Source organism: Sarcophilus harrisii, chromosome X (genome assembly GCF_902635505.1).
Source record: "Sarcophilus harrisii chromosome X, mSarHar1.11, whole genome shotgun sequence".
Taxonomy (NCBI): Eukaryota; Metazoa; Chordata; class Mammalia; order Dasyuromorphia; family Dasyuridae; genus Sarcophilus; species Sarcophilus harrisii.
Window position 1 is genome coordinate 27,287,754 of NC_045432.1, and position 14,462 is coordinate 27,302,215.

At 40.0% G+C, this 14,462-nt stretch overlaps 1 protein-coding gene across 6 annotated transcripts in view; it reads right to left on the reverse strand.

The window, feature by feature from the left end:
• Positions 1-1,708: 1,708 nt before the first annotated feature.
• LOC100927461 overlaps positions 1,709-14,462 on the reverse strand; it is a 74,555-nt gene continuing 61,801 nt past the window's right edge. For 4 of the 6 annotated variants that reach the window (XM_031944498.1, XM_031944497.1, XM_031944496.1 and 1 more), the window contains 16 exons: positions 14,208-14,276; positions 13,400-13,468; positions 12,560-12,631; positions 11,742-11,813; positions 10,916-10,987; positions 10,077-10,148; positions 9,251-9,322; positions 8,459-8,530; positions 7,621-7,692; positions 6,795-6,866; positions 5,975-6,046; positions 5,144-5,215; positions 4,362-4,430; positions 3,855-3,992; positions 3,548-3,619; positions 1,709-2,600 (listed from right to left, as the gene is read on the reverse strand). In XM_031944498.1, the coding sequence (XP_031800358.1) occupies positions 3,961-3,992; positions 4,362-4,430; positions 5,144-5,215; positions 5,975-6,046; positions 6,795-6,866; positions 7,621-7,692; positions 8,459-8,530; positions 9,251-9,322; positions 10,077-10,148; positions 10,916-10,987; positions 11,742-11,813; positions 12,560-12,631; positions 13,400-13,468; positions 14,208-14,276 (959 nt within the window). In that variant the 3' untranslated portion in view covers positions 1,709-2,600; positions 3,548-3,619; positions 3,855-3,960. Of the gene's footprint in view, positions 2,601-3,547; positions 3,620-3,854; positions 3,993-4,361; positions 4,431-5,143; positions 5,216-5,974; positions 6,047-6,794; positions 6,867-7,620; positions 7,693-8,458; positions 8,531-9,250; positions 9,323-10,076; positions 10,149-10,409; positions 10,550-10,915; positions 10,988-11,741; positions 11,814-12,559; positions 12,632-13,399; positions 13,469-14,207; positions 14,277-14,462 lie in introns of those variants that run through there. The other 2 variants (XM_031944495.1, XM_031944499.1) reach the window with 2 other exon arrangements.

Below are 14,462 nucleotides of genomic sequence, written 5' to 3' on the forward strand. Positions count from 1 at the left end.
GCTAGATTTAATTGCTCCTCAGGATAAGTAGCCACTAGTTTTCTCGGTGTTGGTGGATGGCAGCAAATGATACCATCATTTTGGTATTTTTTGAAAACCCAAGAAGTACTAAGTAAACTTATTCTTGTCCCAAAGTCCTGCTACTTGGACTAAATGCTGCTACATTACACTATGGACCACCTGAGGCTCAACATTCACCTATTCTATGTGATTTCTGAATGGGATAAACTGAGTGAAGACCTCCCACGGGAATATGGCATTAAGATTTTGCAATAACAAGTTGAGTTATAGCTAAAAAGCTGAATCCATTGTCTTGGATGAACATATCCCTCGTTTCTTCCAAAAAATAATCAGCATTTAAGTACTTCTTTTAAAGGATATGATGGCTTTGGGAATTCAGGTAATAGACTTCTCTCATCCAAGAATATCTGCCTGTATAGCAGTTTTCTAGGGAAATTTGAATTGTTTATTACTAATATTGTTTTGTTTCTGGGAAAGACTTCCATGTTTACAGTATAAACTGGTACTCCCCCCTTCCCTTCCCCCCCCCCGTACTCAGTGGGAGAAAAGGTCAGTGGGGGTGGAAGGACTTCTGGGTTCAGGATCTATTTAATTTTGTGTTTTGTTGTTTGTGCTTTGCACTCCTTTATTGACATCTTGTCTGTTGGGAGTTGCCCTTTTTTCATTTGATTGTAATGAATTCCTTTTTTTTTTTGAGAGTCTTTGATTTTATTTGGGTAAGAATTGTTGTCCCACACAGTTTGGGAATTCTATATTTTTTATAAAGGGTCTCTCCTGTACAGAATCCTTGGGCAGGCACCCTCTGAAGAGTTCTCTGGTTCGGCTCAGAAACTCCTGCTTGTTAAGGGCAATTTATAACTTCTTTTTTTTTCTGAGGCAATTGTCCCTACTTTTCCTCTTAAAGCAAATTTCTATAATCAGGGCAAGCATACGGTAGAAGCTATGAGCACAGTTCAGGTATGTAAGATCTTGCAGTTTCCTATCTCAAAATGTCAACATTATTTCCTAAATATGTAAGCGAGCATTTGTCCTGGTCATCTATCTATTGCTAGATGCATATGTGTGTTTCTTTTAGCATTAGGGATTAGGGACTGAAAACAAGATGGTTGAGGAAATGTATCAAGAACTGATGAGATTAGGGTTCCTGGTCAGGGAACTAAATGATGAAGTTAGTGGCAGGTCCAGGATTCAGGGAACCAAATGAAGGGGTCTGACTCCCCTAAATCCCCTTTGGATTCAGTGCATGGTAGGGAGTTGTGGGAACCCCCTTCTGGTGGTGCAGAAGTCCTTTGTAAAGAAATTTACAAACCCCAAAAAACAGACTTGTGGAAAGAAGTTTATTATTATCATTTGGGAAGTCAGCCTTTACTATGCATGAATAGAAAGACTGAATTCCTTAGTGATAAGGTCCGGCAGATCTAAGTAGAGAAATCCCAGCAGAGAGGTATAAAGTCTTGTTAGGGAAATAGGTGAGACAGATAAGGAGACGGTAACGCTGAAAGTGGGCGGAGGTTGCTGGTGTGTTAGAGAGAGTGTTTCCTGGACATGGCATATTTGGTCCTCTGCAAAGACTGAGTTTAAAATTGCCTTTTTTATAATAGAAGCCTTGGCTACAAGCTGGGGCTTGCTCTTGATGGGGGCTGGTACAGCTTGAGCTAGAATCAGAAAAAATCTTGGAATTGAATGAGTCTTTCTCGACTAATCTTTAATTCAATAGGGTTGGAATTCTCCAGCTCAAGTAGCCCTACCTAGCTAAACCATTTTTATCTTGATTCCCTGAGATGGGTCTCACAGAGGCAGGGTTCAAGGAGAATTTCTCCTTCAAGGAGTTTCTCAAGTGCTCTACCTCATGGCTCTTTCCCAAAGTCTGAGAGAGAGAAAGAGAAAGAGAGTTTCAGGGCTCCTCTCATCAGAATGATGTGAGAGGTCTTCAAAAGTTTATGAAGAAGAGGGATTGAATGGGAGAAACTGAGTAAAAACCTCTCATGGGAATATGGTGTTAAGATTTTACAATAATAAGTTGAGCTGTATAGCTAAAAAGCTGCAGGTGTTCCATTGTCTTGGATGAACATACTCCTCTTGTTTCTCCCGCCAAATAATTAGCATTTAAGTACTTTTTTTAAAAAAAGGCTATGATGGCTTTGGGAATTCAGATAATAGAATTCTCTCATCCAAGAATATCTGGTTGTATAGCAGTTCTCTAGGGAAATTTGATTAAGAGTTTGTTACAAACACTCTTCTGTTTCTGGGAAAGACTTCCTTGTTTAGAGTATAAGCCTGGACTTGCACAGAGAAAAGTTTGTTGGTGGTCGGGAGGTTTAGGGCTTCTGCAGTTTAATCTTGTGTTTTGCAGTTTGTGCTTTGCATTTCTCTAAGGATGGCATGTCTGTTGGGAGTTACCCTTTATTCCGAAATCAAAACAAATCACTTTTTGGTTTTTGATTTTTTTTAATGTGAGAGAAATCTAGATAAAGGTCAGTCTCCCACACGGTTTCTACTCAGATATTCCACATCTTCCTTCCTATGCCACTCGCCAATCAGTGTAATCTTTCTGCACTCCTTCTTTGTTGTTTTCCATCCTGGAATAGTTTAATAAGGCATTAAGCCATCAAAACATAATTCACCTGCTTTCTTACAAATGGTTCTATAAGTACATGAGAGACTTAAAATCTGTGCTGTTGCCTTGATGTCCAAGAGGTGCAAGGCCCTGCACTTGGGAAAAAAGAGAATGGAGTTGAAATAGCAGCTTAGCTGGATTATTGTGTTGTATTACCATGGATAGACACATGCTAAACCGTAAGATGTGCCTGGGATGTTCATTAAAGTTTTGATTCTTTCTTCTCTTGTTCTCAGTTTCCCTATAAGTTAAATATGTGGGTTGGAGCAGAGGAAAGTACTCTTTAGATTTAAATCTTTAAGCCTATTTCTTTTGTCCTTTGGTACTGAAAGAAATGAATTTAAAAATAGAAACCAACCTGGATTTCTCCAGTCTGAACAAGGATTACATAGGGCTTTAATTGTTGAATAAACGAACCATTAATAGCAAATGAATATACCTGAGGCACCAATTGCCTGGATTCTGATGGATGACAGTAGATTGGATAGGGGTGAGAAGGACTACAGTATTCCAGGGTTAGCATGGACTCTCAATCTGGGAGTCCATTGCTCCCATGTGAAAATTAAGAGGTCATTCTGGGTCCCCTAGATCTCATTGGTCCCCAGGAAAGTGGTAAATCTTCCCTTCTAAGAAGCCAGTAGTATTCTCAGAAAGGATGAAGGCCAGTATCTCACATTTTGATTGTTTTCAACACAAAAAAAGTACCAAGAAAAGTTGTCATTTTATACTTTGGACTTCCTGAGGCTCAATATTCATCCATTCTAAGCAGGTTCCTGCCTAGATATCCCATCCTTTCCTTTATATGCCACCTTCCCCATTCTCCTTAATTTTTTTCCTTGATTACTATCCATCCTAGAATGGTTTAACTAGCCATTGACCTTTATATACATAATATCCCTCCTTATTTACCTACGGATGGATAAGAATACTGGTCCCACGAAGTTCCATGTTCATTTCCTGAAGTAGAAGACGTCACAGGATCTGCACTCGAGGAAAGAAGAGGACCAAGTAAGATAGCAGCTTAGCTAGAATACTACATTAGGGTACAGAGGATACACACACACACACACACACACACACGCACACACAAAGAAATGGCTGGGATGCTCATTCACCATATGACCCTTGCAAATTCCCTTACCTCTTTTGTTCTCAGTTTCCCCATTTGTAAAAAAAAAATTGGGCGGGAGAACAGGACCTCAAAGTTCCCCTTTACCTTTACGTCTGTAAGGGTAGCTTTCAAGGAGAGGGCATAAGTCTGAGTCTTGGTTGGGATGGCAGAGTACTGAGTGGAGAGGAATGGAAAGGACCACATTCCAGGGTTACCGTGGACTACCAGGCCAGAAGTCCATTGCTGTCATGACAAAATTAAGAGACAATATTATACTTTGGACTGCCTTAGGCTCAACATTCACCTAGTATATGTGTGTTCTTACTCAGAAATCCCACTCCTGCCTTCCTAAACCACACCATAATTCTACTTTATACTTATACTTTTTTTTTAGGCAGTTGGGATTAAGTGACTTGCCCAGGGTCACACAACTAGGAAGTGTTAAATGTCTGAGGGCAGATTTGAACTCAGGTCCTCCTGACTTCAGGGCTGGTGCTCTATCTACTGTACCAACTAGCTGCCCCTCTGTACTTATACTTGATTGCTAGCCATCCTGGAATAGTTTAATTACCTATTGACTCATTTCTACATAATATACCTTCTAAGTCATACCTGTTGTTGGGGAAGCATACACAGTTGTATTTCTGTGTTGCTTCCAAGATGAAAAAGATGTTGTCGGGTCTACATTCAGGAAAAGAAAAGTAGCAAGTAAGATAGCAGGTTAGCCAGTTTACATGGTATTACAGGGGATAGAGACATGCTAAAACCTAAGAAATGCCTGGGATGTTCATTAAAGGTATGATCCTTACATCTCTCGTTCTCAATTTCTCCATCTGCTAAATATATGGATTGGAGCAGAGGAACTGAAAAATATCCTTTAGATCTTAATCTGTAAGCCTACTTTCAAAAGGGAGGGCTTATACCTGAGGCACCAACTGCCTGCTTTGGGATGGAAGGGTATAGAGTGGATAGGGGTGGGAAGGATTACATTCCAGTGTTAACATGGACTACCAGTCCAGAAGTCCATTGTTCCAATGTCAAAATTAAAAGGTCATTCTGGGTTCCCTAGATCTGATTGGTCCTCAGGAAAGTGGGAAATCTTCCCTTCTAAGAAGCCAGTAGTATTCTCAGTGATGATGTGGAAGGCAGAAAGTTATCATTCTTGGTCTATAGTCCTGCTACTTGGGCTCAATGCTATTACATTATACTATGGACTGCCTGATGCTCAATATTTACCTATTCTAAGAGGGTTCCTATCCACATATCCCACCCCTTCCTTCTTATATCACTCCCCAATTCTCCTTAATCTATGTCCTCATCCTTGATTGCTATTCATCCTGGAATGGTTTAACTAGCCATTGACCATTGCATCTATAATATACTGCCTTACTTACTTATTGATGGATAAGTATACTTTCCCCATGAAATTCCATGTACATTCCCTGACGTCCCAGCCGTACAAGGATCTACTCGGGGAAAGAAGAGCACCAAGAAAGATAGAAGCTTAGCCAGAATACTATATTGGGGTACAGAGGATACATATTAAATGCTAAGAACTGGCTGGGATGCTCATTAACCGTGTGATCCTTGCAACGTCCCTTACCTCTCTTATTTCCACATTTATTAAATAAATCGGTAGGAGCAGAGGACCTGAAAAGGACTCTTTAGCTTCAGATCTGTAAACCCACCTTCAATATAGCTTATGTTTGAGTCACAAACTACCTGGATTGGGATTGGAAGGTGTAGAATAGTTTAGGGGAGAAGGACTACAATTCAGAGTTAACATGGACTACCAATCTAGTAGTTCATTGCTCCCGTGACAAAATTAAGAGGTCAGTTTAAGTCCTCTAGTCCTGATTGGTCACCAGGAAAGTGGTAAAACTCTCCTACTAACTAGGCAGTAGTATTCTTAGTGATAATGGAGGGCAGTAGCTCACATTTTGATATTTTTCAACACCAAAACTATACTAAGAAAATTATCATTGTTATCCTGAGCAATGAATTATCATTGTTAGCCACTGGAGCTAAATGCTGCTGCATTATACTTTGGACTGCCTGAGGCTCAATATTCACCTATTATAAAAGGATTCCTACACAGATATCCCATTTTTTGTTTTCTATGCCACTCCCCAATTCTCTTTGTGGTATGTCCTTGTCCTTGATTGCTATCTATCCTGGAATGGTTTAACAAGATCCTTCCATACATAATATACCTCCTTACTTACCTGTAGATGGATAGGTGTAGTTGTCCCATGACATTGTATGTACATCCTGTGATGTCCAAGGCATCCAAGAACCTACACTCAGGGAAAGAGGATTAAGTAACATAGCATCTTAGCCAGAATACTACATTGGGGTACAGATGGTAGATACATATTAAACACTAAGACCTGGCTAGGATGTTCATTAATGGTAGGATCCTTGCAAATTCCCTTCTTCTCTTGTTCCCCATTTGAAAAAAAGGGTGAGAGAAGAAGATCTCAAAGACCCCCTTTACCTTTATATCTGTAAGGGTGGCTTTAAAAATAGAGGGAATAGGTCTGAGGAACAAATTGTCTCGATTGGGATGGGAGAGTATTGAGTGGAGAGGAATGGGAAGGACAATATTCCAGGGTTACCATGGACTACCAAACCAGAAGTTCATTGCTCCCATGACAAAATTAAGAGATCAGCCTGGGTTTCCTAGATCTGATTGGTCCCCAAGAAAGTAGTAAATCCTCCCCTCTACTTAGAGGTCATTAGTATTCTCAGTGATGATGAAGGCCAGTATCTCCCATTTGTTACTTTTTCAAAATGCAAAAACTACTAAGCAAAGACATCTTCTCCTGAAGTCCTGCTACTTGGGGTAAATGCTGCTTCGTTATACTTTGGACTGCCTGAGCCTCAAGATACTAGTCCCAGATACTACCCAGATATCCCACCCCTTAATTCCTATGCCACTCCTCAATTCTTCTTAATCTATGCCCTTATCCTTGATTGCTGTCCATCCTGGAATGGATTAAAAAGCCATTGATCATCCAATAAATGATATACTTCCTTACTTACCCATAGATGAGTCAGTATACTTGTACCATGAAATTCCGTGTACATTTCCCGATGTCCCAGGTGTCAAAGGACCTGCACTCCGGGAAAGAGGAGGACCAAATAAGATAGCAGCTTGGCCAGAATATTATATTGGAGTACAGAGGATAAATAGATAGATATTAAACACTAGGAAAAGGCTGGGTTGCTCAATAATGGTATGATCCTTCCAATGACCCTTATTGTTTCTCCATTTGTTAAATATATGGGTGGGAGCAGAGGACCTGAAAAGTACCATTTATCTCAAATCTGTAAACCTGCCTTCAATAGAGTGGGCATATGCTTGAGTCACAAACTGCCTGGATTGGGATTGGAGGGTGTACAGTGGACTGGGTTGGGAAAGACTACGTTCCAGAGTTAATATGGACTACTAAAGCAGAAGTCCATTGTTGCCATGACAAAATTAAGAAGTCAACCTAGGTCTCCTAGTTCTGATTGGTCACCAGGAAAGTGGTAAAGCTTTCTAGCCAGTTGTATTCTTAGTGAAGGTGGGGGGCAATATCTCACATTTTGGTATTTTTTCAACACCAAAACAGTACTAAGGAAAATTACCATTGTTATCCTGAAGTCTTGCCACTTCAACTAAATGCTGCTTCATTATACTTTTGCTTGCCTAGCAGCTCAACATTGACCTATTCTAAGGGGCTTCCTGCCCAGATATCCCACCCCTTCCTTCCTATGTCACTCCCCAATTCTTCTTAATGTATGTGCTTGTTCTTGATTGCTGTCCATTCTGGAATGGTATAACTAGCCATTGAGCCTCCCATACATAATATCCCTCCCTACTTACTTATCGATGGGTTAGTATAATTGTCCCATGACATTCTGTGTGAATCCTGTGATGTCCAAGGGGTCCAATGACCTGTATTCAGGGAAAGAAGAGGACCAAGTAAGACATCAAGTTAGCCAGAACATTACATTGAGGTACAAATTATAGATACATATTAAACATTAAGAACTGGCTGAGGTGCTCATTAACAGTATGGTCCTTGCAAATTCCCTTACCTCTTTTGTTCTCAGTTTCCCCATTTTAAAAATAATTGGGTGGGAGAATAGGACCTCAAAGGACCCCTTTACCTTTAAATCTATAATCCTAGTTTTAAAATTGAGGGCATAAGATCGAGGGACAAACTGCCTTGGATGTTATGAAAGAGTGGAGAGGAATGGGAAGGACAACATTCCAGGGTTACTGTAGACTACCAGTCCAGAAGTCCATTGGTCCCATGATAAAATTTACAGGTCATCCCGGTTGCTCTAGATCTGACTGATACACAGAATAGTGTTAAGGGTTCCCTTCTATGTAGGCAGTAGTATTCTCAGTGATGATGTAGCTCAGTGTCTCACATTTTGGCATTTTTTTCAAACCCTCAAAAGTACTAAGGGAAGTCATCTTGTCCTGAAGTCCTGCTACTTGGAATCAATGCTGCTACCTTACACTAGGGACTGCCTGAGGCTCAACATTCCCCTACTATAAGTGGCTTCCTACCCAGAAATCCAACCTCTTACTTCTGATATCACATCATAATTTTCCTACATCTCTGTACTTATCCTTGATTGCTAGCTGGATTAGATTGGAAGAGCTTAATTACCTATTGACCCATCAATACATAATATTCCTTCTTGCTCACCGGTGGTTGGGTGAAGATATTTTTTCTTTGATTTTTTGTATTGCTCTCCAGAGGACCCAGGTGATGTTGGCCCTTCATTTAGGGAAAGAAAAGGATCAAGTAATATAGAATGTTAGCCAGACTATTATATTGTGTTACAGACCCATGATAAATCCTAATAATTGCCTTGGGTGTTTATTAAGGATAGGATGCTTTAAAACTCCCCTTTTTGTTCTCAGTTTCATCATTTGTTAAATATATGGGTTGAATCAGAGGACCTGAAAAGGACCCTTTAGATTAAAATCTGCCAATCTACCTTCAAAAGAAAGGACATATGCCTGAGGCACAAATTTCCTGGGATGGGAAGGGAGGTTTTTGAGTGAGTTGGAGTGTGAAGAACTACAATTCCAGAAGACCATTGCTTTAACACCAAAATTAATAGGTCATTCTGGGTCTTCTAAATCTGATTGGTCCCCAGATTAGTGGTAAAACTTATTTTCTAATTAGCCAGTAGTATTCTCAGTGATAAATTCTCAGTATCTCACATTTTGGTATATTTTTAACACAAAATAGTACTAAGGAAAGTTATCGTCCTGCCACTTGGGCTAAATGCTGTTACATTATACTTTGGACAGCCTGAGGCTCAGTATTCATCTATTCCAAGATGGTTCCTTCTCACATATCTCACCCCTTCCTTCCTATACCACTCCCCAGTTCTACTTTAATCTATGTCCTTGTCCTTGATTACCATTCTTCCTGAAATGCTTTAAGTAGCCATTGATCTTTCCATGCATAATGTACCTCCTTACTTACCTAAGGACTGGTGAGAATACTGGTTCTTTGAAATTCCATGTATATTCTGTGACCTTCCATGGGTCCAATGACCTGTACTCCCGGAAAGAAGAGATTCGTTAGCCAGAAAACTACACTGGTGTACAGAGGAGAGATACATATTAAACAATAAGATCTGGCTGGGATGTTCAAAAACAGTATGATCCTTGCAAATTCCCTTACTTCTCTTGTTCACTATTTCCTTATTTGTAAATAATAAAAATTGGGTGGGAGAACAGGACCTCAAAGATCCTCTTTCCCTTAAACTTGTAATCCTATCTTTAAAATGGAAAGCATGTGTCTGAGGCACAAAATGTTTAGGTTAGGATGGGAAAGTATTGAGTGGAGAGGAATGGGAAAGACAGTATTCTCAGGTTACCATGGACTACAAAGTGAGAAGTCCATTGCTCCCATGATGAAATTAAGAGGTCATCTTGGGTCCCCTATAGATGCCAAGTCCCCGGAAGAGTGGGAATGGCTCCCCTCTGAGTATTCAGTAGAATTCTCAGTGATGATGAAGGCATATGTCTCACATTTGGGGATTTTTTCAAAACCCTAATAATAATAAGAAATGTGATCTCCCGAAATCCTGCCACTTGGAATAAATGCTGCTTCCTTACACTATGGACTGCTTGAGGCTCAGCATTAACCTACTATATGTGGGTTCTTACCCAGAAATCCCACACCTTCCTTCCTACACCACACCACAATTCTCTTTCATTTTTGTATTTATCCTTGATTGCTAGCCATCCTGGAATAGTTTAAATATGTATTTACTCATTAACACATAATATTACTTCTTACCAACCTGTGTTTCCGTAGGGGTATCGTTTCTTTGATCTTCTCTGATGTTCCATTGTTTGTCCAGGTGGTGTTGGTCCTTCATTAGGAGAAAGAAAAGGATCAAGTAATAGAGCAGCTTCACCACACTAATACCTTGCGTTAAAGTGGACAGACCCATGCCAAATCCTTAGACGTTCGTTCCTTGGATGTTAATTAAGGGAATGAACCTTGCAAAGTCCCTTAACTCTCTTCTTCTCAGTTTCACCATTTGGTAAATAAATGGGTTGGAGCAGAGGACCTGAAAAGAACCCTTTAGCTTCAGATATATTCTACTTTCAATAGAGTCGCATATACCTGAGTCACGAAGTGCCTGGATTGAGATTGGAGGTTGAAGAGTGAATTCGGGTAGGAAGGACTACATTCCAGAGTTAACGTGGACTACCAATGCAGAAGTCCATTGCTCCCTTGACAGAAGAGTTCAGTCTAGGTCCCCTAGTTCTGATTGGTGGCCAGGAAAGAAACAAAACTTCCTCTGAAACTAGCCAGTAGTATTCTCAGTGAGGGTGGAGGACAGTATCTCAGATTTTCATATATTTTCAGCAGCAAAACAGTACTAAGGAAAGTTATCATTATTTTCCTGAAATCCTGTCATGTGAGCTAAATGCTCTTACATTATAGTTTGAACTGCCTGAGGCTCAATATCCATCTATTCTAAAAGCCTTCATACCCAGGTATCCAACCCCTTTCTTCCTATGTCACTCCCCAATTCTTTTTAATGTATGTGCTTATTCTTGATTGCTGTCCATCCTGGAATGGTATAACTAGCCATTGAGCCTTCTATACATAATATCCCTCTTTCCTTACCTATTGATGGATAAGAATAGTTGTTCCATGACATTCCGTGTGCATCTTGTGATGTCCAAGAGGTCCAAGGGCCTGCATTCAGGGAATCAAGAGGATCAAGTAAGACAGCAGGTTAGCCAAAACATTACATCGGGGTATAAATTATAGAAACATATTAAACATTAAGAACTGGTAATGGTATGGTCCTTGCAAGTTCCATTACCTTTTTTGTTCTCAGTTTCCCCATTTTAAAAATAATTGGGTGGGAGAATAGGACCTCAAAGCACCTCTTTACCTTTAAATTTATAATCCTAGCTTTAAAATAGAGGGTATGAGATTGAGGCACAAACTGCCTTGGATGTTATGGAAGAGTATTGAGTGGAGAGGAATGGGAAGGACAACATTCCAGGGTTATTGTAGACTACCAGTCCAGAAGTCCATTGGTCCCATGATAAAATTTACACATCATCCTGGTTGCCCTAGATCTGACTGATACTCAGAATAATGCTAATAGTTCCCTTCTATGTAGGCAGTAGTATTCTCAGTGATGATGTAGCTCAGTGTCTCACATTTTGGTACTTGTTCAAAACCCCAAAAGTATGAAGAAAAGGCATCCTCTCCTGAAGTTCTGCCACTTGGATTAAATGCTGCTATATTATACCACAAACTGCCTGAGGCTCAACATTCACCTACTATATGTGGGTTCCTACCCAGAAATCCCATCCCTTTCTTCCTATGCCACACCACAGTTCTCCTTCATATCTGTACTTATCCTTGATTGCTAGCCATCTTGGAATAGTTTAATTATGTATTGAGCCACTAATACAACAAATGCCTTCTCACTTACCTCTGAATGAGTAAGCATAGTTTTCGGCTGAATTTACGTTTTGTGTCGCTGATTTCCAATGTGAAGTTGTACCTGCATTTGGGGAAAGAAAAGAAGCAAGTTGGAAAGTAGCTTAGGCAGTTTCTTATATTGTGTTACAGCGGATAGACGTGTGCTAACTCTAAGAACTGCCAGGGCCCTTCATTAAGCAAATTATACTTGAAAACTCCCTTATGTCTCTTGTTCTCAGTTTCCCCATATGGGTTGGAGCAGAGCACCTGAAAAGTACACATTAGCTTAAAATTTGTAAACCTATCTTGATTAGAGTGAGCATGTACTTGAGTCACAAACTGCCTGGTTTGGGATTAGAGGGTAAAGAGGGGATTAGGGTTGGGAAGGGCTACATTCCAGGGTTTCCATGAACTACCATTCCAGAAGTCCATTGCTCCCAGGACAAAATTAAAAGGTCATCTTGGGTCCTGTAGATTTGATTAGTCCCTAGATTAGTGGTAAAGCTTCCCTTCTAATTAGCTAGCATTATTGTCAGGAATGATGGAAGGCAGTATCTCAGATTTTGATATTATTTCAACAGCATACCAGAACTCAGGCAAGTTATCATTGTTATCCATAAGTCCTGCCACTTGGGCTAAATCTTGCTACATTATACTTTGTACTGCATGAGGCTCAGTGTTCGTCTATTCTAACAGGGTGCCTTCCCAGATATCCTCTTTCACTTCCCAATTCTGTGTACTCTGTTTCCTTGTACTTGATTGCTATCCATCCTGGAATGGTGTAACTAACCATTGACCCTTCTATACATAATATACCTCATTACTTACTTATTGATGGATAAGGATACTGGTTCCAGGAAATTTTATGTACATCCCGTGAGGTCCACGGCATCCAAGGATCTGTACTCGGGAAAAGAGGACCAAGTAAGATAGGAGCTTAGCCAGAATACTACACTGAGGTATAATATATACATATTAAATACTAAGAACTGGCTGGGATGCTCATTAATGGTATGAGCCTTGAAAATTCCCTTAACTCTCTTGTTCTCAGTTTCCCCATTTGTAAAAAATTGGGTAAGAGAACAGGACCTCAAAGGTCCCCGTTACCTTTAGTTGTAAAGGAAAGTTAGTTGTAAAGGAGAGGGCATAGGTCTGGGGAACAAACTGCCTTTGTTGGGTTGGCAGTGTATTGGGTGTAGAGGAATGGGAAGAACAACATTCTCAGGTTGTCCTTGACTATCTTTCCAGAAGTCCATTGCTTCCAAGACAAAATTAAAAGGTCATTCTGGGTCCTCTAGATCTGATTGGTCCACAGATTAGTGGTAAAGCGTCCCTTCTAATTGGCCAGTATTATTCTCAGTTATGATGGAAGGCAGTATCTCAGATTTTGGTAATTTTTTTCAACAACACATCAGTAGTAGGAAAAGTTAACATTGTTATCCTGAAATCCTGCCACTTGGGCTAAATGCTGCTACATTATATTTTGGACTGCCTGAGGCTCAATATTCACCTATTCTAAGAGGGTTTCTTCCCATATATTCCCCTTCTTCCTTCATATGCCACACCTTAATTCTCCTTCATCTCTGTCCTTATCCTTGATTGCTAATCATCCTGGAATAATTTAAATACTTATTGACCCATCAATACATAATATTCCATGTTACCTACCTGTGCTTGAGTAAGGATATTTTTTCTTTGACTTTCTGTATTCTCCTGAGGGTCCAGGTGATGTTTCACCTTCATTCAGGGAAAGAAAAGGACCAAATGATATAGCAAGTTAGTCAGATTATTACATTGCATTACGGTAAGCTTCTCCATGCTAAATCCTAAGAAGTGCCTTGGATCTTCATCTAGGGTATCCTTGCAAATTCCCTTACAACTCTTGTTCTCAGTTTCACCATTTATTGAATATATGAGTTTGAGCCGAGCTTCTGAAAAGTACTTGCTTCAAAAAACTACCTTCAATAGAATGGGAATATGCTTGAGTCACACCTGCCTGAGTGTAGTATGGATTGGAGTGGGAAGGACTACATTCCAGAGTTAACATGGACTACCCTTCCAGAAGTCCATTGCCCCCATGACAAAATTAAGATGTCATTCTAGGTCCCCTAGTCCTGATTCTTCACCAGGAAAGTGGCAAAACGTCCCCTTTAAGTAGCTAGTTGTATTCTCAGTGATGATGGAGGGCACGATCTAATATTTTGCTATTTTTTCGACACCAAAATAGTAATAAGGAAAGTTATCATTTTTATCCTGAAGTCCGGTTACTGGAGCTAAATGCTGCTACATTATACTTTGAACTGCCTGATACTCAATATTCACTGATTCTAAGAGGTTTGATACCCAGATGTCTCATCTTTTGCTTCCTATGCTACTCCCCAATTTTCTTTAAGGTATGGCCTTGTCCTTGATTGCTATTCTTCCTGGAATGGTTTAACTAGTCTTTGAACCTCCAGTACATAATATCCCTCCTTACTTGATGGGTAAGTATAGTTGTCCCATGACATTCCATGTACATTTGTTGATGTGCCAGGTGTCCAAGGATCTGCACTCGGGAAAGAAGAGAACTGAATGAGAGAGCACCTTAGCCAAAATACTACATTGGGGTACAGATTATAGATACAGATTGAACACTAAGAGTTGGCTGCAATGCTCAATAAGTGTATGATCCTTGAAAATTGCCTTACCTCTCTTTTTCTCAGTTTTCCCATTTGTAAAAAAAATGGGTTGG